This window comes from Silurus aristotelis, assembly GCF_946808225.1.
Source record: "Silurus aristotelis genome assembly, chromosome: 8".
Classification (NCBI taxonomy): domain Eukaryota; kingdom Metazoa; phylum Chordata; class Actinopteri; order Siluriformes; family Siluridae; genus Silurus; species Silurus aristotelis.
The window spans coordinates 11,568,464-11,592,766 of record NC_139581.1 but is presented as its reverse complement, the minus strand read 5'-3'; the positions used below and the strand labels follow the sequence as shown (position 1 = coordinate 11,592,766).

Below are 24,303 nucleotides of genomic sequence, written 5' to 3'. Positions count from 1 at the left end.
CTCATTAAAAATGATTGCATGGAAGTCTCTGTTACACAGAATTTCATCTGACTGTAAAAATGAATAATAATATATTCAGCTTCTCTTTTTCCGAAACTTTCATGAGCAGAAATGACGTGCTTTATGCCCTAGCAGAAATGAAAGTCCTTTTGTGCTGAGAAGCAAGGAAGTCCCTTAGACACAGAAATGCACACTGGGTTATACGCATGGATTGTGCATTTTAAGTGGTGACAATGACTACGATTACCAGTTTCAGGAATAAACTCAAACTCTGATGTATGTCGTCATGAAATCTTAATTGTGAAATATGGAATCAAGCCTACTATCGATTCGTCCATTCGTGTCATTTATGCCACATTATAAGCACATGAATAATCACAAGGGTTATTGTGGTTTGATAAATCATCACACATAGTATAAGTCAGTGGTATCTGAGTCAGAATTGTGCAATTCCCCCCTCCAGCTGTATATGTAAGATCACTCTAATACAGAAATAACCTACTCCTAAATTTGCACCTGCGGCAGACCCACTGCGCTTCAACACTTCCTGCTGTGTACTTCCTGTTCCTTCTGTCCTCTACAGGTTTGCAGCTGACAGTCCTGGGACAGAAACAATCTCCGAACAACACACTTTTTTTTTTAGAAGCAGTGGTGACTCTAGATTTGAACTAGTGATTAAAATGTTCTGTTAAGATTTATAGAGACTCCTGTGGGGGCCCTTGAGCAAAAATACTAACACTTGGGTTGTAACCTGTTTCACGTGGAAGGCACTTTGGATAAAAATAAAATTTAGCAGTTTGCCAGTTCTATCGAGAGGGTTCAGGTTAAAAGTGGGGATATGGCATGAATCTAAGATGATCCTTGAGGTTATTTTTTTCTAGTACATATCATTTCAGATATAAAAACAGAATGTGAAAAAAGTCTGATTAGCAATATCGATATTGCTATTTTGATTACAAAGTTAAAAGGACATAAGAGAAAGTATACAATTGTAGAATACTCATTAGACCACTCTCAGGAATAATGATATGAGCTGTTCAGTAAGCACAATTAAAGCCTCTAACCACAGTCGCTACCACAACATTTCAAATGTCCTAAACAAACGTAAGCAATTCACCCACAACAATAAAACATGCCATAACAAGGAAAGGTTGCGATGGAAGCGAAGTCTAATAACTGCGAAACGGGAAGGCTCAGAGGGGACAATAGCAGCTCCTTAAGCCTCTACTGATTTCCTGTGTTTACACTCTGATAGGTTATCTTGCCCAATGAAGAATTGAGGAAGGGATGTGGTGGGGCTGGGGATTAGTTATGGCAAAGCACGCTGGCCTACTTTTGGAAAGTCAATACGAAGTCCTATGAATGTCTGCTTGAGTAAAAGCACGGACGGGAAGCTCTCGCGCGTCTGACGTGCCGTCCTGTTTACATGGCTCAATTCATAATAAGCGGCTTCAGCAGAAAACTATCACTGCAATATTGAAATACCTGGCAACCGACAACGCGTTGCCAAGGTATCACAGCTCAGGAAACGAGGCAGGTCAGTATCAAGTCCCAAAACAGTAAGTGGACCTAATATGCAAAACAGAACCATGTAAATTTTTTATTTTTTCCTTTACTTTTAAGTCCAGTAAGTACTATCTTGTGTTTGAAATAGTGCTGATAATCAAAATATACAAACTATGGATGCAAATGTTTTTTTTTTTTTTTTAGATGAAATAGATTGCTTTCAGGTTTCTTATAATAATGGATTTTCCATGCAGAGTCAGAAAGTGTTTATCAGGGGTTTTTCTTCCCCTCTTACACACACACACACACACACACACACACACACACACACACACACACACACACACACACGCACACATGCACACACTTACAGGGACCAGCTGATCAGGCGCTCGTGTTGCCGCTGGTCACAAAAGAGTCCTTGAGTCTCGCAGTTGCGTTAGTGCTGGCAAACTGAATTACGAATGAGTAGAGGCCCGTTAGACAGAGCGCTCAGTGTGGAGATCCTCAATCCAATTTGCTCTCCTGCTCTTGTTTCCTGGAAAAAAGTGCTCGTGTCACACCACTGACCTCATACTCCTCAACATGCTAAGAGTTACACGGTAATGAGAATCTCTCGTGCTAATGGACCGTTTTTCACATGCACAGATTGTGGGTGAAAAAAAAAAGACAAAAACTCCAGTGTCTTCCTTCTAAAATGTAAACGCTGAAATCTCCTTCAGTCCCATTTTGTCTTTTCTTATAAAATTTTTGTCTTTCCACACAAACATGAATTTAAATCTGATTCTTCTTTCACAGCCTGTATAATACACACATCCATCAGTCATTAATGATAAACATTTGCCAACAATTATTACAAGCCAGTGTTTAGTCTGTAAGCCTGCTCGGCTCTGCTGAGTGGACTCACGCTATTTCTTCAAGATAAACACTTATATTTTCCATGTGTTTATGCAAGTAAATCAGTCAGTCATTTAAGGGTACAAATTTATTCTGGTCAAGGGTGCGGTGAATCCAGAGCTTATTCCCGGGGCAGAATGCACATACACTCAATCAAAAATGGCCTTCTAGTGCTATGTTTTTAGGAGACCAGGCACGAGGAGAACATAAACAACTCCACACTGAAGTTCAGGATCAAACCATAGACCCTGGAGCTATGAGGCAGCAGCTCTACCCACCGCACCACCAAGACACACCATCCAAATCAACAGACATTTTTAACATTTGTTCAATGGACAAGAATTTTCACATGTATCTTGTAATAAATAAAGACAAGAATAGAAGACATTCAGGCAAAACTCTCTGATAAAGGAAGTCTAAGGGCAGTTATTGGGGCAGTCAGTAAAAGTACATTTTTACATCTGTAGCAGTCATTTCAGCGATGGCACTACATTGTAAGTTAATTATGTTACCAGTGTAGTTTTTCAGTCTAATCACATGTAAATACAACAAAGCTGTAACTTACTGTTCACTGTATCGCTACAGTACACTAAAATTTTAGTGAGATGTTCTCACAAGTCTCTCTCATCCTGAGATCTTTGTTTTTAGAGTACCCGTTATGGTTTTCTTTTTTATTTTATTTTATAATCATGTATTTTAAACAACTGCCTCTAGACTCCAATAATGTATTATATTATAATTGTCTCTTAATTGGAGTACTTTTAGTTTCCATACACTCTAAAAACATTATAGATAAGAATAACAATCAGTCGAGGATTTCTTTAATGCTTACTTTAAAAGGGTTTTTTTAAGAATGAGAATGAAAAACTACGTTTTAAAATGGCACAGTGAAAAGAAATCTAACAATTAATGACTAATCTGTGACTAAAATCTTCCAGTAATGCAGCTTAGCCACTGCATTGCAACTCCTGTTACACAGTAGACTTTTCTTTTGTCATAATTTAATATCTAGTATTATTAGCATTACATGATGAAGTCATTCACATGAGCTTATGAGTTTCACAAAACAATAAATGTGTGTGCAGTTGGAATAAATAAGTTATTTAAAGTGATATAAACCTGCATTATCAAACTCATTCCAGTGATACCAATTGCAGCCTATAAAGTAACGCAACATCGGAAGCTCTCATAGAACACAAGTGTTTTTCTGATCTAACTGATTTTCATGATCAGTGCATGTATTTGTGTAAATTCTCCTGCCAGTATAGTTGTTCATATCCAGTCTGAAGCTAATTGCTCAAAAAGCATGAACCTTTCAATCTTATATACCCCATACTCATGCTGTGATTATCCTTTGGTGTGTATTTTATATTAGTTTGCTCTCTGTGGCTTATTAGAGCTTATGCACTCAGTGACTCTTCGAGGGGCCCCTCTGTGGCATTTGGGCAGGAATGAACCCAGCTTGGGTGTGGGTTAGGGGGCAAAGAACAAGAGAGTACGGCAAAGCAGCCAGGAGCTGTGCTATTAGCAGACTTCCTCCTCCATTGTATCCGCACAGGAAGCGCTGGCTAGCGCTGATAGCGATCCTGCTAATGCCTCTGCACTCTGCAGTGTGCAAAAACACTGCCGTCACCGTCCTCCAAAAGAGGCCAAGTGCCACAAACTATCTGAAGACGGCGGGTTCAAGAGCCAATGTTTCCGAATCAAAACGTGCCACTCTGATAGTAGCAAAACAAAAGGAAAAAGGTGGAAAAATAGGAAGTCTCTTGCAGGTTTTCCTCCGCTGCATCGGCAATGATTAGTGAACACCCGCATATTGAGGCAGCACTTGATAAAAGACAATTCCACATAGTTACTTCTCAAGAAAATATACGGCTTAAACAAAAACAAACCTTTTCTTTTGACAAGGTGCAGATTCTGAATAACTATCAAAATGTCATCCTGGTAACAGGTTTGACCTCATAAAAAAATGAGAAAAGCTCTTTTAGCAGTCTGTATGTGGGTTTGGCCTCAGGGCGACGAGGTAGTGACTAACAAACCACCATGACGTCAGCACGAAAGTAGGTGATGAATCAAACCGAGAGTGCCACTGCTGGCTTCAGTAAGCAACTATAGAGGAAACAGAGAGACAGAAATTCTCATGCTTTTGTGCCTTTGTAGACTTTCCATGTCCCTGTAATGACAGGAAATACATCTGTAACCTTTATGTAGGCAGATTAGTGCAGTAGGACAGTCGGTGAGGTACTTTACAGAGCTCGAGCGATTGATTTGAGTAGTGTCTGTACCTGACGATTACAGTATACCGTATACAAGATAGTAAAAATATTTCTTTAAATGACTAACTATTTCTAATAATAATTTTTTTTTTTAACATTCAATCACTCCATGCTATTGTGGAATTGTGTGCATATTATTGCCACCTCATTGCTATAGGGTTTGATCTTGAGCTTGAGGTTCTCACAATGTCTGCATGGGTTTTCTTCCGGTTCTCTGGTTTCCACCCACCTCCAAAAAGCAAGCTAGCAGACTGACTGGTGACTATAAATTGCCCCTAGGTGTAAATAAGCCTGTGAATGACAGACATCACATCCAGAGCATAGTCCTGTGTTGCTCAGTATTACCAGAGCAAACTCTAGATCCATTACGACCCTCACTGTAATAAATGATTACTATAGAATAGTGTAGAAGGCACTGATCAGGAATCAGCTTTAGAGCTGTTTCCAAAACTGAAAGGTAACAAAAATGAGAGACGAACATTTTTTTTTTCTTAAGAATCAGGCTGTATTTAAATAGGCTGCAACCAAGTAAAACTATAAAACTCCTATATACTATAAAACTATTACATTTTATTTTGTATAGCCTGTCTAACAATGCTCATTGTAACAAAGCAGCTATACAGAAATCTATAAATTGCGAATAAACGTTCAAATTTGTGTAGGTTTATTAATCGTTACTGACCTCTGTATTACTTTCGTGTCGTACAGGCGTCTATATTGCTGCTGTCTTCACAAATTTGACCCCATGAATGGACAGAGTCATGTTTGTGGTGGTCAAGGTGGTAGAAGCGTTATTTTGGAGTGTGTGTGGCTGTGTTGTACTGGTATAAAGAAGCAGTGTAAGAGTGACACACAAGCTTGTGTCAGGATTGGTGAGGTGGGGCTTTAGACGTGGGTTTGCTTCCAGTCTGCGTGTTAGCTATCGGCAAACTAGGCTACAGTGTAGACTCTTGCCTTTGGGGTGTTGTCCCAGCCTGGCCACAGGAGACCTCCTTCAGGTCCTGTGGACATTAAGTAAGGCTAACTGTCACGCAACCTCAGGCTGCTGGACTGTGGCTGGATAGCCTGAAAGGTTTTCAGAACGTACAAGGCACTAGCCAATCGAACGAGGAGTTGGAAGTTGGAAGAGTTTCTCAGGCTCGTATGTATTTTTTTGGTGTTGCAGTAGTAACAAGTGTTTTTCCTGGTTATTGCAACTCTCCTCGCTGATTACATTTCCAGGCCCTAAAATAAATAGGACATACACAGGAATAGTAGAAGACCTGTTGCTTTGCCTTGCCGTTTGAGAAAGACAGGTTAGCTGTACTTTGAGCAAAACCACACTTGTACTACAGCCAAGCCTATTTTTACCATACGAGTCGACAGAGGCAGAAACAGCATTTGACAGCCGTCTAATGTCGACCACAAAAACACATCACACTGAAAACGTCACCAGACAGACACGAGTCAGGCTACACATGCCTTCATTTCATTAGCATGGTTAGTACTGAACAGGTTATTTGTGCTTTTGGTAATTATATTTTATACATTGTTAGTCCCAAACCCAGACCAAAGGCCAGACATATGCATTAAAGCACATTATGATCTAAGAAGGCAAATTTTGTTACTTTCATAGGTTATAAACGAATGACAGAACCAGTTGTCTTATCCATCAGTGTCCTAAGTGTAGTAATTCTATATCAAGAGTCACCATTGACATATAAATCCAGACTCCCCCCGCCCTCCCAAGTCTGGATTTTCTTGCACAATAGGAAAAGAGCCCAGCAAATAAAAGAATCCAGTTACCCCTGGGAAAGTTACATCTAAACAAGAAAATCCTTTAAAATATACCTTAAGTAGGGATTTTAAATATAACTTAGCTTTCCTTTCTTAGGAGTCTAAACAAGAAAGGTCTTAGTTTTTAACTACTGAAGTCAGCTTTTATAGCAGGCTGTTGATTGAAAGCGCTCAATAAATATAAGTTGACTGTAATCCCTCATGGCTTTCAGTCAACCTAACAGTGATCAATTGTGAATTCCACTTCTGTTGCATTAACATTCCAGCTGAGCCTTGTGGCAGAGAGGGAAGAGGACGTGGGAAGGAAGGACGAAAGGTCCAGGCGAGAGAGGAAGTAGAACAGGAAGGTCCCATTCCACTGGCGTCAGAGTCACAGCTCTGCCCTATAATGCTGACGTCATCACTGTAGTGTTGCATACCCTAATGCTTAATAAAATGCTTACTTTATATTAGTGGAATTGACCAACTGGCTTTATAGAACTATCACAAAAGACAGTCATAATGCGATAATAGTTATCTCATTGTGTGCGGCCCTGACCGAATTTAGTGGATAAGCAATATATGATGCCAATGTTGTATGATATTCTGTAAAATTATATTTTAATAACTGGGCCCTATATTATGGGTAAATGTAAGCAGTTAATACTTCCATAACACCAACATACTTACTCTTTTCCTAATTAAATATTTTGAATGCAATATACGCAAATTATAAATATTTAATATAATATATATTTTTTTAAAAGCTGTAGCACAACTGTAAGACAAACTACTGTTTATTGTTTCCACAGTAGCAGCTCGTTCACAGTGCTGTAAATTATGTACAATCCATGTATTCAAAGTTTAATAAACAATAAAAAGTAATAAAAGCATGCTCAAATTAAATAATATATCATATTTGATAGTGTGAATTTTTTTCTAAGGATATGCTTAGTCAACATTTCAGGATACACTCATTGAAGTTAAAGATAACGTTGGCCCTTTCAGCTTTTAAACACAGCACAGTCTAAGAACACTGGACTTTGTTTTTTGTTTTTGAATAGAATTTTTCTATTTTTGCAGATGTTCTACGTCAATACATTTTACTTTTAGTGATTGTCAAAGTATTATGAGTATGAATCGCTAATTGTAAGCATTGCCAAATTGTTGGTATATACAGTATATCATATATCTCATTTACCCAATTGGAAAGCCGTCACAAATTTAGCTTTGGGACTTTAAAATCGATATTTTCAGAATAATTAATTGATTCAGTAAATGTGATTCAGCATCCTTGCATTACGTTGTTCATTTCCAAATAAAAATGCACTTTGTGTCTGCACACGGCTTACAGTAAATGTGTGGGCCGTGATATTATACGGTAAATTTTATTTCTTGGAATAGATGATCAAAAAGCCTCAAGGAAGACGACATGTTCAGAAAAGGTGGTTTTGTTCCTCTGTCAATAAGGTATAGCCTGGAAAGTGTTAAAAACAATTAAACCCAAAAAAAAAAATATATAAAAAAATTAAAAGTGTTTTTGCCATCTCAGGATGTGTTAAAATGTGTTTAAGATCTCTAGTTTTTTATGTTTTTAGAAGACGCCACAGAATAACTAACAAATGCCTCAAGAATTCCTAAAAATTCTGAAAGAAGTTGGAAAAACAAAAAAGTATTCAGAAAGTTCTGAACTTTGAAAGTAACTGTTTAAACATATAGTAGTGGGAGAATAAAAATCAATCAGCATGAACCTCAAAGAGGCCGCAAACAGGCAGCAAATCTATTTACTCCGGTTAATATACAGACAGGCTAGTGCTTTGGGTTTAAAGAAATATTTACCACTTCAAACACTTCAGTGTCATACAGTACTATTGTACAGTGTACAGTGTCATACAGTACTATTGTTTTCTGGACTTATAAAAACACATACTGGGGCACATGTTTTCAGAGAGATGATAGTGCTGATACTTGGAGCAATAATAACAGTTTGTGTTTTGAAAGCAAATTAGGGCACTGAGTACATTCAGTGCTTAATCAGTGGGATTAGTGTAGCGGTGAACAGCGAGGAGATAGGTAAACGTCTATTAGCGTTCACACACACACACACACACACACACACACACACACACACACACACACACACACACACACACACACACAAAAAATAAAAAAAAAATCAATCAGCATGAACCTCACGGTATTCAAAACTCACTACACATTTTTGTCTCACCACAACAACAACAACAACAACAACAACAACAACAACAACAACAACAACAACAACAACACACACAACAACTATATGGAAGTAATATGTAGGTAATAACCTACGGAATGGAAAGTATACTGTATGGGAATCCCAGGCATGAAAACACAGATGGCATAAAAAAAAGAAAAAAAAGAAATAAATCCCACCCATTTGGTTGCCTCTGCACACTCTGCCTAAGCAGGCTGTCGTACCAACACATCAATGATTCATTGAGACAAAAAACTAGTGCACATGTGGGCACATGGTTAATCTGCCCGACTCTGGCTCTGCTTCTGCTCAGGAATTTACCATCCCAAAAACACACCCCCTCCCTTCCTCCTCTAACACCCCCCACAAAACACACTCGCACTGCTAAAAAGCTGTACAAAAACAGGTTCCATTAAGAACGCTTTTTGAAGGCACCGGCCTCCATTTTTACCATTATTGTGAAGAAAAAAAAGCATTATAAAGAATGATAAAAAATAAATAAAAGTTTTCATAATTAGTCATATTATAAGCATTAACTATTAATACAGTTATTCTGGTTGTTTCTCTGGAATACGTGCCGTGTTGAATGGTCATAAATGTATCTTGGTGTGCAGTACCGTGACTGATATTCAGATGAATCTATAAAGCGGTGAAGAACTGAAGAAGAAAGAGAGAACACAGATAAAGAGAGTAAAGAAACCAGATGCCATAGTAGACAGAAACCTAAAAAAGATGCCAAAGGAATTCCCACATTGTGTGTGTCAGATAAGGCCAGGCAAACAGCACATCAATTTACTGTGGACAGCAGAGCTCTTTTTGCTTCTCACACCAAACCAGCAGTTTCTTTTTGTGGTATTGGCATTTATGTGTGTGTGTGTGTGTGTGTGTGTGTGTGTGTGTGTGTGTGTGTGTGTGTGTGTGTGTGTGTGTGTGTGTGTGTGTGTGTGTGTGTGTGTGTGTGTGATCGTGTGTATGTCTGTGAGAGAGACCATCTGTGTATACATACAGTTTACACGTCATGCAGGGAAATGTCCTGAGTTCATAATTATTTATGCATGTGTTAAAGAGTGAGTGTGAGCATGAAGCAAACCGGGCAGTGTGTGCGTGAGTGTGGTGGGCCAGCCTGACAGGCACCACTCATAATCGCTTTAGGGTAGGAGTTGCACAACAATGTGGAGAGTCTAATGCCTGTGGTTTGAGCCCTTGGCAGCAAATGGGCTCATAAAAATGACTGCTAAAATCCAAAGCACTGACACTGGATTCAACACGCATGTTATCTCATACACTCATCGCATCCGTAAGGTTTCTATAGCCGTGTCTGGAAGTACGCTCTTACGCTCTACGCATGTTGTGCGATATCTTGTCTTGAATAGTAAATAGTGCCTAGCATGTTTCCTGTTATGTGTGTGTGTCTGTGTGTGTTTGTTCACTCTGTGTGGGCACATCCAACAATTCCACAATATGTTTAGTGTCCCTCAGCAAATCAAACCGCATCCTTCAACAACACATAAAACAATATAATTCAAGCCTAGAACTCACAGAGCTACCCCTTTTCCTCACTCATTCTACTTCCTGTCCTCATCTTAGCAAACGAATGCCACGTTTACGAGGATATTCCACAAGAGTAACGTTTTCTTCACTAGCTGTTCACTAGTGATATTTCTTAACAAAGCACAAAGTGCATGGTTGTAAAGGTGATTTCAATAATATGCTGCCATGTAAAATGTTAAAATTAACAACATATTTCAATAATAATATTAATGAATATTTTATCTTATTTCCACTATCTTAAAACCATAAACCGCTTATGTAGTTAGTAAAAATGTACTAACTACATTTCTTGGCCCAGTAGTTCACTTACAATGTTTAAATTTACCTCTTTTTCAACAATCTGAATATATATGACTATAATGTGGTGACAAGCACATAATCTATTGGTCTTAATATGTAAATATAGTGAAATCTAAAGTGTTATTTAAATGCATTATAACATACAAATCATCAGGGAAAGTTCAGATTATTAGCATTACTGTTGCTTTATTTTGATAGGTTAATACTCATGGAATTTAAGTTTAAGGCTTATGCTAAGTGATAATAATAATAAATACCTTTCCTCAGTACATTAACAACATATCTGAGAATTTTTATTTTACCTATTTTATTTGTCTCAATATGTTTATACAGGGCTCATATACTACTAGCTAAATTAGCTTTGTTCCACTTGATTGTGTGGTGATTTTGCCAATATATTTATGATTAGGGAAAGAATGATGATATGACAGAAAGATTTAGATCATTTATTCGTGGCTGTTTAGCTTCGGGGAAGTAAATTTGCTAATAAAAACTGTTTAAATTTGATTTATTATAAATGCATAGGCAAATTTCTTTGACATGAGACCACATTACATACAACAGAATCCATATAGCATGTAGCCATGAACCTGACAAAAGCTTAGCCGTTCATCTACACAGACACACAGCCTCTCCTCGCACGCGTCTCTCCACCCGGTTCGCCAAAACAGCTCTGTGACTCACTCTGACTCATGCACCATGACTGCTTGCTTTTTAAACGGTCCAATATGTGTATTCGCGCCATCAGACACTTTTGTAAACGGAGCAGAAAGAGAAACGTGAGGCGGAGAAACTGGCTTGTGTCAGAGCCATGGGAAGAGTAGGCCTACGTGTAGCGCTGAGGTTGGTTCTGTTTGTGAGCCGTTTAGTGAGTGTGAGGTATCTGAACATCGGGGATGAAACCTTTGCCGTTAGATGTTGGGAAACAGTTACAGGAAGTCTGGCTTAAGTGCTTTCTTGGTCTGTTGGAGAGTTGGCCAGCATCATATGGAATAACTTCCAAACCATGACCTACATGATTTCTGTCAGTGATCTAGACAAATTATCACTAGCCGACTCTCTCACACACAAACTCCTCAGCAGAAACACCAGTTTCGGGTGGATCGGTGAATAATGTAAGATTAAACCATTAGTACAGCTGGTTTTCAATAATCTTTCTCAAGGGGAAGTGGTAGCTTAGTGGTTAAGGTTCTGGGTTTCAAAAAAATAAAAAATAAATAAAAAAGGCAGCGGGTCAAGCCCCAGTATCCACAAACTGCCACTCTTGGGCCCTTCAGCAAGGCCCTTAACCCTCTGGGCTCCAGGGGTTTTGTGTCCTCAAGTCAAAAAGTTTTCATTGTATTTTCTTCCATATATAGCTGACGCAGTACACAGTGAAATGAGACGACGTTTCTCCAGAACCCTGGTGCTACATAAAACCAGATGTAGCACCAGGGTTCCTGACAGACCCTGCGCTCTGACCCCAGTTTTCCATCGATAAGATAAGCAAAGAAAGAATTTCACGGTGCTGTAAAGACCATGTGACAAGTATAAAGCACCTTTCTTTTCTTTCTTTCTTGTTGAACATGATGTGTGTGTTAACATTAAAGAGTAATGTAGCCTGATATATGACTTTTTTATCGACTCAAATGTAGTTGGATCGTGACTTAAGAAAAATAAATGGTTTAAATCAGATGCAGTGAAAATCAGATGATAAATTAATGATTCCCCCTGCTGCCCCACCGCCATTACATTTTACCACCCAAACATTGGTAACATAGTGAACATACTGTCTGGCGACTCACACAGACACACTCACGCGCACACACACACACACACACACACACACACACACACACACACACACACACAAAAAATAAACGCACTGCTAAACTAAATCATGAGGTTGTGATGTACTGTCCCTGGACTTTGGCCAGCAGTATGCTGAAATAGCAATGTTGTGTTGTGGCTTGAGCAGGATCGAGGCCTCTCTTACACCACCCTGACAGCACACTCAAATAGGCATAGGAGGGTACATGGGGCGAGGTGCCAATGCTTCTCTGATATCATGCTCCAAAATACTTCCCGACCACACCCCCCCTAGCTGTAATTTTTTACGTACCATGCGTTTTTTTAAGCAGCTCTGGTGCACTTGCCTGCTTCCTATGTGGAACCCTTTCGACCTCTCAAGTGTTTACTTTCTACGCTCAGATCACGGTGTCATGCTGCTGCAAATACATGTCCTCACCTGATTGGCTAAACAGATAAACATGGGATCTTGTTTGATAAACAAACTCGGATTGAGAGTCAGTGACCTCCAAGTGGAATCACACCAAATGACGTACTGTACCAGCTTCTCAGAAAGAACGACATAGTGGCATTCGGGCACTTTAAAACTCTTCAGTGCTGAGAAGAGACTCAATGTCGCTCATAAATCCTTTTATTTATTTATTTATTTTCTGGGATAAATATAGGACTAGTTTGGCCTGTCGGCAGCAGCTTAGAAAGCGCTGACAGTTTGTCTGTTGCTTTACTACTACAATTCTTGGAGGGCTTCAAGAATCACTAAGTGCTAAATACAGCTCATTTTCCTTTCCCCTTCATTCTGCTCATCAGTGGTATGTTTAGTCTGGAGAAGAAGCACAAAGACATTTGCTTTTTCATTTTCTTTCTTTCTGACACTCTCTTGGCTGTTGGATGACCCAGACTGAGGTGCTGAATTTCATAAATTTCATAAACTGGCATGCATTGAGAGAGAGTCCATATTATCAACCGAGAAGCACTGAATTCATACTTAGGAATCACACAATCTATCATGTGTGCATCATCTCTGTACCACTCACATGCCCGGACGCATTACACCAAATAAATAATAACATGGAATGCGATAGATCAAAATAGACAAAACGGAAGGCAAATAAAAGTTTAAAAAAAGTATGTGACTAGCATGTCTCATGTCGGAACCCGGTTTAGAAACTTGGCTCGGGTTTGTCGCGTGCGTCGCTATAAGGCCTCGTCTTTCCAAATGCTCCACTCACTAACAAGTTGGCCCAGGGCTCTTGGATTCCTGTAAAACATCTCGTTATGCAACCTTTAAGAGGTGTCACCTTATCTGAACTTTGTGAACCTTGCACTGAGACTGTCAGCCCTGGGGGTCTAGTGAGAGAGAGAGAGAGAGAGAGAGAGAGAGAAAGAGAGAGAGAAAGAGAGAGAGAAAGAGAGAGAGAGAGAGAGAGAGAGAGAGAGAGAGAGAGAGAGAGAGAGGGAGAGAGAGAGAGAGAAAAGCACTCTTTTATGAATGTCTGTGCCTACTGAAATCTCTTAGAGTTTATGCCAAGTCATGTTTGGAGCGTCCCGTGCTGGGACTGGCGGAAGAGCAGTTGCTGCCAGGATATAAGAAAGGAAGAAGTGGGTGGAAGAGGAGAAGGTCAGGCATTCTGGAAAAACACAGTCTTCCAGTCACAGTGCAGGGCTCGATCATGCCGTCCCAATGGGAGCTTCATATTTGAGGCACAGATTTTCTACGCTGATGTAATCCAGTTTCCCAGATTCACCAATATTCGTAGAACGTGTAATCACAGACGGCATTCAGGGCTTAGTCCAATAATCAGTGAGAAAGGCACTTGAGGAAAAATGTCAGGTTAGGGTTTTTATAAAAAATTACGAATGCTGGCTCAAAACCACTGAGTTTGCTATGTTTTCCAGTAACTAAAGCAGACAAAAATCTATTTCCAGAGCTGCCTGATTCTTTCCCCATATTCTTCCCCATTTCAACTTCACATTTTTAGATACATATCAGTCTTAAATTTACTTTACACCAGCAAACATGCATGCATTTACTGCTTGAAAAGACAATGTGAATCCCTTTCTGGAGGCAAACAAAAATCTTCAGATTCTTCTTCAGAATTTACATTTTAAAGTGTAGATTTGTTGATATTGTGACAATGAGAGATGGTGGAGACAAAAAAGAAACATAGTTTTAAAGAAAGTCTCAAGTAGCAGCACTTTACTCAGAGGTAAAGCTGTAGCCTGAAGACCAGGACACAGGGTTTTGCGGTTTCTCTGTAACATAAGAAGCTGCTTTCTTTTCATGAGTAAATTGATTTGTGGACGTTCCACAACGTTAAAAAAGGTGACAAAATATGCCACTTTGTTATTTATTTTCCAGTGCACCAATTGTGTTTTTTCTCTATTCTAAATACATATCCGCACCATTACAACACTGTCTAAATATAAGAGCTATGAAATGAGTGTTGTAAGAAATTCTTTCGATGCCTTTCACTTGGATGCTGGAACCAAGCTGTGGTTTGTATTCAAAGAGTTTCAGGAGACTGGCAGGGGTGGTGGAGAATGAGCTATCATGAAAGCGAAGTGTGACGTACTGAAGGACGGGATAAATCGATTCTTGGCTTGTAAGCCAACACTGATGATTGGTGGCCATGTGTTTTATCAAATATTTGCACAAGCCGAGTGACGTCTGTGTCGTATAGAAGTAACAGGAAGACCAGACCTAGGGTCATCTGTGCATGGAGCAAAGACATCTGGCTAGGTGTTTGTGCAGAAACATGGTGCTGTGGAAAACACACAGATGCTACATGCTCTACACAGTTTGACACACTAAAGAGTTACACTGCTCACATTGGATTAGTCTTTTGCCTGGTACTAATAGACACCATTTGTATGAATGGTGTACTCTTAGTCAAGGCATCAGCCTCATATATAGCACTTCATGTGAATCAGAAAAAAAAAAAAAAAAACTATAATGTAATGCACTAAGAGGCTGAGAAAGGCTTCAGCAGCAAAGGACACGATGACTCACCTCTTACTGCACAGAAATGGCTCACTGAATATCTTCCATTTACAATCCGTGCCATTCACTTGGTTATTAACTTCCAAAAAGTGCTGGGGATTTAAGGCTATTGAAGATCATTTTGTGTCTGTTAATTGCAATATGCTACGGCTGTGCATGTCTTTAGGCATACCTGTATCTGTACCGAAACCTGGTGTTAAAGCCGAAAAATTAATTTAATTGTTTTGCTCATAAGAGCAGCGGGTCAAACAGCACAGAATGATCTATTTACAAACGCTCTACGCTTCAAAGGTATATCTTAAATATGTGATTTACTTCCACCAGAACAAATAAATTCCTGGAATCTCATACATTTTCACTTAGAACTGAATGCACAATTCTCACTATTGGTAAACATTTTACTCTAAAACAATATGTATACAGCATTATAAAATGTTTACATTACTGTAAAAGTATATGGTGACAACAGTTTCCTAGTGAATGTATGTGATTGATGGGCGTGTCTGCGTTATGAATTACTGATTGACTGGAACAATAAAATCCTGAGCAAAAAAAAAAAAAAAACTATTTATTTGGGGTGTCCTGCCAAATGTAAAAAGAAACCAGCCAATTCAATAGTAGGGTAAATAAATAGTTCTGTGTTTTCAACTTTTTTTCCTTTCCTTTTTTTTTTTTACACATCAAGAGTAACACATAGTTACAAGTAGGTGAAAGAGTCTGTGTTAATGAAATGCACTTTATATGTAATGTATAACTGGTGTTGGAACAGCGTGTGAAGGGATGACTTTTTAAAATCCCCACGCAGTTGTTTCCCCATTTTATAAATCTCAGATTCAGGTGCATGTATGAGGTCATGTTATGCAACATCTACGGTTATTAGTTACAGTAAATGAGGAGGAACAGTGGCACTCTGTTTTATGCAATTTCTGCGACAGTGCAAAATTATGCAGAATCAACTTTTCTTGAGTTCAACTGCATTGAGAAATGATTCAAAAAGTCATGATTCTTTTCGTGCAGCCAAACAAAAACCTTTTGTTGTACTCTCTATGTACAGCACAGCCTTGTTTCTCATGCTACCAGACGAGATCACAGCTGGCATGGCCACAAGGGTATCTCCCTGGGAGGTTTGACATTAAAGCAGTGCAAGTTACTTTGTAAAAAAAGGATCCGTTTACACTCTGGACTTGAATTCAACTGGACTAGTTTCAGAATTCCTCTTTATTCCACAAGTCAACAATTTAAGGCCAATGAATCAGGGAGAGAGCTTCAGAGCATTTGGATTGCATCCTTTGCCTTGCATTCTAAGTTACTGTAAGTATGTGTCTTTCTCACCAGTTCTGAAAAGGATGCACACATTTATCTGACGTACAGATCAGGTGAAAATGCTTTTGCTCTCCTACTCAGTGTCGATTTTCCACTTCCGCTCAGTCGTCTTGATAAAAAAGAAGCTGTATCGTTGCATTCAAGCTCAACAGGGCATTTAATAATAAGCGGTGTAGTGATGCTGGGTCTTTGCACACACTTTCACCTAACAATCCCTCTCCCATACTATCATGTTTTACCTACACACAAGAAGAGCCTGTAAACAGGCACTGGAGTTGTAAGGAAAATGGTTAGAAAAAAAATAACTCTTCGACACAATAACATGTACATATGAACAACAAGGAAAGTATAATACAAGTGCTAAGTGCTGAACATATTTATGGTATCAGAAAGAAAACATAACAGCCACCAAATTACCTTAAACTTCACTCCCTGTATTCTTAACACACATATTCAATCAATGAGATTAAAACCACAACCCTGTAACAGTAACAGACATCATGGATACCGTTCCACCGAATTCCTTTTTGAAAACGGAATCAAAACACGGTCTACGCTATTACGTAGCACGTGTCATAAGTGAGCAGTGTTTTTTTCTTTTCGTGACGGAGCGAGCTCTCTGAGTGACTCATACGAACTTTCAGGCAGGTCGGAGCACTAAGCTTGCAAAATCGCACTCACAATAGCACAAAGCCTGAGGAATGCTGGGACAATGAACTCAAATCTGTGGGTGGAACCGAAGTTTGCCTGCATGTGTAGTCTCTCATGCAAACATACCTGGCGTGCATAGTGGGCGAATTGACGCATAAGCCGTTGGTTATTAATAGTTTGTGGTGCGACAAGGTACTACACCTAACAACGTAACTTTGGCTTCCTCTCACAAGGTGGTTTCCATGGATTTCCACAGGAATGTTTTTTTTATGTTGTTTCTCTGGTTGTCAGGTGGCTTCAGGGCATGCGAGGAACCTGAAAAGGCATGAAGGTGTCTGTGCCATCTAAAGACAGTGTAGTGTCGCAACTGACAGAAAAACATTAATGCCACCTGGGGTTAAACTGGTGTGGCCCCAACAGCCTGGAGCTCACTAACTTGTGTGAGCGGCGAATAGATTTAAACTCTGGTACTAGCATTTAAGTACAACAATTTGAGGTAAATGCAAAGCCAGCATGGCATACAGTGTAATGGTTATAAACAGCAAAGAAATACAAAATGTGATGCACTTTTGTCCAAATTTATGCCACTCCATTCATGAGTTAGAAGAGAAATAGATGCATTGCAGGTAGAAGATGATGAGAAAACTACATATACTTACACAGTTTATAAATGGTAATAGCAACTTTTTCATTTTTTCAGCATTCATGAACCCAAATTTCAGACAGTATGCATACACACAAAGCACTTAGCAACACTGCACACTATATGCATCTCCAGTAGCAGAAATCCTCCTCGTCAGCAGACACTTCATGCCTAACTTTACTTGGGACATGTCATATGACTGGTCCTGGAACATTGCCAGCAAGGGACCTGTTTTGTGCACTTAAATTCCCCATGTGTCAGACATAAAGAAGCGCCAAAATCCCTCATTCAAACCAACCACTAGGATCTGACAAGCCAATGTTTAAAAACCTCCTGGTAAGCTGCACTACTTCAGTGGCTCAGTGTTGTTCCCTGATTGCACGTGTGCAGGACATAAATACCTTCCAGCCGGCGGAGCTGTTGCTGTCGCCCTTGTCCTTGAAGTAAGGCACGCTCTTCACCATCCAGTCGTAGATCTGAGAGAGAGTGAGCCGCTTCTCGGGCGAGCTCTCGATGGCCTTGGTGATCAGGTCGGCGTACGACATGTTGCCCCAGGCGTTGCGCCGTGCCGAGCCGCTCTTCCTCTGCGCCGCAGCCGCCGCAGTGGACGAGGAGGAAAGTAACGGCACCTGTTGCTGCTGCTGCTGCTGCGGGGGAAGCGAAGCGCCGGAGATCTGCGGCCGCGGCTGCTGCTGCTGCTGTCGGTGCCCGCAGTTTTCTTGGCACTGGAAATCTGGGCAAAGGACAAGTGGCTTGTCGTCGGCATAGTCCTCTGATTCTTCGAGCAAACTAAGGCTCGTGAGGAAGTCCGCGTTGGCGCCCGGCTCGTGCTTGACAGAGGGGGCCGGCGAGGACGTGCTCGAGTCGGCAGGGTTGGTGAACTCGGGCCGGGGCAGCGGCCAAGTGCACGATCGGGGCCGCGACAAAGGCTCAAAGTCCGGGTCGATGTCGACCAGCTGCTGCTGTTGCTGTTGCTGTTGGGCCGCTTCCGCCATGGTACCGACAAACGCCCAACGTCACATAGAGTTGGCGGCTCGCGAGTGACTCAGACGCGACGGTTTTGTCGGCTTGAAACAGGAAAAAAAAGAGGCAGAGATGAAAGTAAAAAAATAAGAAAAGAAAAGGAAAAGAAAAGTTTCGTAAGAAGTTCAACGCCGTGAGTTAGACCGAGGTCCAGTGCGAAGAGAATCGGAGACGGTCTGACATCCGAAGGCTTTGTTATAAAGTTGCGGTCAAAGTTTTAGCGATCCGGCCGAGCTGGTTGATATTCCGCTCGTGCGCGCGCCTGTCACTGCGTGTTTACGTGTGTGCGCGCGTATGTGTGTGTGAGTGTGACACGGAGAGCGAGCTTGGGTCTACAAGCGGCGTTACCGCAACTCATCTCTCATTGGTCATTAGAGACTGCCTACGCTTGATTGACAGCCACACGCAGCCAATCAGAGAAGCGCTTTGAAAGCGAAACAGCGCAAAAAAAAAACAAACAGCGCTTTTCTCCGCCCGGTGCTAGTAAACACGCTCATTCCTGCCGCTGAACGGAAAGAGCTACGCGCCTGGCCACAGTGTACCGCCTTCACGTGCACGTGGATTTCTTAAGGAGCTTCAATAAATATACTAACCTTCTGAGAATGCTTTTATAAGACCTGGCAACCCACCAGCACCTCTAATCCACATAGTATATAAACGTGTACGTGATTATATAAATCCATAAATATAACAACATAGAACTCAAAAACTTTGAGGATGGATTTGGACTATAGTGTAAATCATTTCAACAGTCTGCTACAGTGGCTTAGGATCACATTTTGCATAAACAGTGAACATCAGTGAACAGCTCACCTCAACAATAATAAAACTATAATAAATGGATATTTGGTGCCACCCAGATGAAAATGGGTTTTCTTTTGAGTCTGGTTCCTCTCAAGGTAAACATAAGTAATGAGCTTTTGCTTCATCTCACTCCTTTTCAGACATTTGGTTTATTTAATTTATTACTTTTCTTTGGTGTTGTAACACATTCTAGGTGTTTTGTATATTTTGCTTTTAAATTATGCTTTGTTCGAAGTAAAAAATAAAAATTAGGGTTTGTTTTTCTTTCCCACTGGTTCCCTCATGAGGACAGACTACAATTATTAGAAACTAAATCAATAAACAAAAGGGGAAAAATGTATTAAAAAAACAAAACAAACATATATTCTAACTTTATAACCTCTTTATCTCTGTAAAGCTTCTTTTGAACAATGTCTATTGTTAAAAGTGCTGTACAAATAAAAATTATTAAATTAATTAATTATAAAATTATTGAACTGAATTAATAAACACATACAGCCTTTATTCTGTTATATAGGTGATTGTATACATTGGGGAAAATATCTAGCCATTTAAACAACTGATAAAAGACAGTTTGCATCAAATAACAACACCTGCCATTAGGAAACATGAATAAAAAATCCACACATTTGGTCATATCAAACCAGGACCTTGTATTGAAATGGTGACATATGCTCGTTAATCAATCAATTAATTCATCAATCAATTAATCAATCAATTAAAAAGCTGCCATTCAACTGATATTCTTATTCTATTTACTTTACTATGCCTAGTCTGAATATTATATATTTAGAGTAAATGTTAAATATTTATATAAAGTCAGCAGTTCCAACACAGCTACTCCCACACTGCTCGTTGTGTAATGCAGCTCTGTGTGGTCTTCAGTATGTTCAGTAACACTGTTGGTGTAATTTCGGTTCAGTGTAGTAAATAATAAACAAGTTTTATTTGTAGCTCAAGCTGCCCACGTGACAATACCGCCATCTTGCGGTCAATACTAAGTTTTGTCCCGCTCCCGCCCGCAGGTGAAATGTATACGTTTCTTTTGTTTCACTTTCTTTTCTTTTGGGAAAAAAAAAAAAAAAAAAAAAAAAAAGGAAAAAGGAAATGGGTTTGCGTCGCGTCCGGTGGGTGTGCGGGTCTCAATAAAATAAAATGTTTCACCTATATGTGTGTATAATTAATATACTAATAATTAACTAATAGGAAAGGGCTCAGAACCAATCCTTGATGCAGTCCTACCTCCACCTTAAACCAGTCTGCCGTTCCTACTGCATAATTCACTCACTGCTCACTTCTTCCTTACTAATATAATCCTATCCACTTCCTGCTTCACCATCTCCATCTGCTTCACCATCTCCAGCTCATCCAACCTTATCTCTCTTTCATTTTTCTCATTTATCTGCTGCTCAAAATTCTCCACCTTCTCAACACACTCTCCTCAGTAGTCAACACACTTCCATCTCCATCCTTTATCGCTCTAACTTGCAGCACATCCTTCCCAGCTCGGTCTCTCTACCTGTCCAATCGGTACAAATCCTTTTCTCCTTCCAAAGTGTCCAACTTCACATGCAGCTCCTCATATGCCTTTTTCTTGGCTTTTGCCACATCCCTGTTTACCTGCTGCCGCATCTACTTGTACTCCTGCATACTTTTCTCATCACTCTGTTGATCCTAATTCTGTTTTGCCAACCTCTTTCTTCCTATGCTGTCCTGCACTTCATCATTTCATCACCACGTTTATTGTCTTCCTTTCTCTTTCCAGATGTCACACCAAGTACCTTACTAGCTGCTTCCCTTATCACTTCTGCAGTAGTTGCCCAATCATCCAGCACCTCTTCATCACCACCGAGCCTCTGTCTGACCTCTTCCCTGAATTTCACACTACAGTGTTCCTCCTTCAGTTTCCACCATCTTATTCTTCTTTCAGTCCTCACGCTCTTCCTCTTCTTTTTCACCTACAAAGCAATACTAATAAGTAATACCAATACTTATGTCACTCTATGCTCCTTGTTCTTTTTAAAATACGTATTCACCACTGCCATTTCCATCCTTTTAGCAAAATCTACCACCATCTGCCCTTCCACATTCCTCTCCTTAAGGCCACACCTATCCATCTCCTCCTCATCACCTCTGTACCCATTCCTAGGCACACCTTCTACCACTTCATCTAACTCACTTCATAATTTTTCCTTCTCTTTTAACTTACAACCCACTTGTGGAGCAAAAGCACTGATGACATTTATCATCACCTCCTCAACTTCCAGCTTCATGTTAATCAGAAACTCTCTTCACCTCCACTACACTCTTACTAAAGTCTTCCTTCAGAATCACCCCTACACCATTTCTCTTTCCATCTACACCATAATAGAACAGTTTCAACACCTCCAATGTTCCTGGTCTTACTCCCTTTTCACTTGGTCACCTGAACACACAACATATCTACCTTTCTCCTCTCCATCATATCAGCTACCTCTCTCCCTTTACCAGTCATAGTACCAACATTTAAAGTACCAAATCTAACCTCCAATCTCCTAAACTTCTCCTTTCCCTGTTGTCTTTGTAGACATCTTCCTCCTCTTCTTCTCCTCCCTCAGCCAACAGTAGCCCAATTTTCACCAGTACCCTTTTGGGTAACAATACCTGTGGCGGTCGTTGGTAACCCGGGCCTCAACCGATCTTGTATGAAATTCTGGTTCTTGATTCGCATATTTGATTGGCACATGTTTTACGCTGGATGCCCTTCCTAGCACAACCCTCCCCATTGATCCGGGCTTGAGCCCGGCACTAAGAGTGCACTGGCTTGTGCAACCCTAATGGCTAAGTTGCATTTTCTCTTCCATGGGATTAACAATTCAAGTCAAGAAAATCAATAAAAAACTATTAATCAATGTATTTATTAGACAATTTATTTAACAAATAATCTTTGGTATTTCTAAATAAAATGATTTTATTCTCCTTATTCTTACAAGTTAAAAGACAGCTCCCTCTAAAGGGCTTTGGTGGCACTGTATGTGCGACCATCAATGTGAGTGGTTAATTTTGGTGTGAAGACGCCACTGTCAGTCATTATGCGATTTGCAATCAGTGTATGATGTTGATCTATTGTAACTTATTGTAGTTACTTGTTGTAGTTATAGTATTATGCAAAGGTTTTAATCACTTGTGAAAAAAAATGCTCCAAATTAAGAACGCTTTAAAACATAAAGAAGTGATAATTGTTTATTTTTAATATGAAAAGTTTATGAATGAAGATTAATCCGAATCTATACTTGGTTTGACCACCATTTGCCTGCAAAACAGCATAAATTCTTCTACATCCACTTGTACAACTTTTTTGACTCATCAGTCCAGAGCACCTCCCACCATTTGTCCACACCAAGTTCCTATGTTCTTGTGTTAATTCTTATCTTTCTTTTTTTTTTTACCACATCAATGGTATGGCTTTTTTTGCCCACAGTTCTTCCTTGAAAGCCATTTCTGTAGCTGGTCGTTTCACTGATATTTCTGTACATACACAGAGTAGAAAGCATGATGTCTTTCTTTCAGAGATGGCAAAAGTAGACACATCCCTCACTTAAGTAGAAGTACAGATACTCATGTTTTAAAAGACTCTTGCAAAAGTTGAAGTACTGACTACACTTTTTTTTTTTTTATAAAAGTTCATGTAAAGAAGTTTGGGCTCTGTCTTGTACTTAAGTAAAAAGTAGCCATTATTAGCTGTTATAGTGTCACACTGGTAACTGGACCTCATGCCATATGAATATATTAATACAAAATAATTTCACATTTTGTTATATAATGAATGTATATATGCTGAACAACCACCACCTAGAACACAAGCAGGTTAAAGATGATGATCAATTGATCAGTAGTGTCTCTGCTCTCAGTCATGTTTACATCGCTGAGTCCCTCTGAATCATCCAAGTTAACACCATACGTCTTGTTTCCTTACAACCTGTCTTGCTTGTTGTTAGATTTGTAAACTAGACTACTGGTGGACGAAGTACACAAAGCATGTACTTGAGTAAAAGTAGAGATGCAGTAGGTAAAATATTACTCCAGTAAAAGTAAAAGTGCTTCCTTTAAACTTTTATTTAAGTAAAAAGTACAAAAGTATTTGCCTTTAAATGCCAAAAGTATGCATGATTTATTATAGCTATAATGTTCCTATTATCATATTATCAAGTCTCTTGCTTAATTGTGACTCTAATGTTACTCTTAACACATCAATCTATTAATAGAATTATATTATTGAGTCAAACATTTGATTGATATCTAATAAATTATCATGAGCCCTAAATTTTCTTTTACAAACAACTTAAATCGAAAATCGCAATTAAGGCCACGGGTGGGCCTCTCTCTCTCTCTCTCTCTCTCTATATATATATATATATATATATATATATATATATATATATATATATATATTCTCTCTCTCTCTCTCTCTCTCTCTCTCTCTCTCTCTCTCTATATATATATATATATATATATATATATATATATATATATATATATTCTCTCCCTCTCTCTCTCTCTCTCTCTCTCT

General features: G+C 39.5%; 1 protein-coding gene across 1 annotated transcript in view; it reads right to left on the bottom strand.

Annotated features, from left to right (window-relative positions):
- Positions 1-20,169, bottom strand: part of foxo1a (forkhead box O1 a) — a 35,193-nt gene extending 15,024 nt beyond the window's left edge. Inside the window, exon 1 of the mRNA XM_083548389.1 lies at positions 18,329-20,169. Coding sequence (XP_083404515.1) covers positions 18,329-18,922 — 594 coding nt within the window. The 5' untranslated portion in view covers positions 18,923-20,169. The remainder of the gene's footprint in view (positions 1-18,328) is intronic.
- Between the last annotated feature and the right edge of the window lie 4,134 nt (positions 20,170-24,303).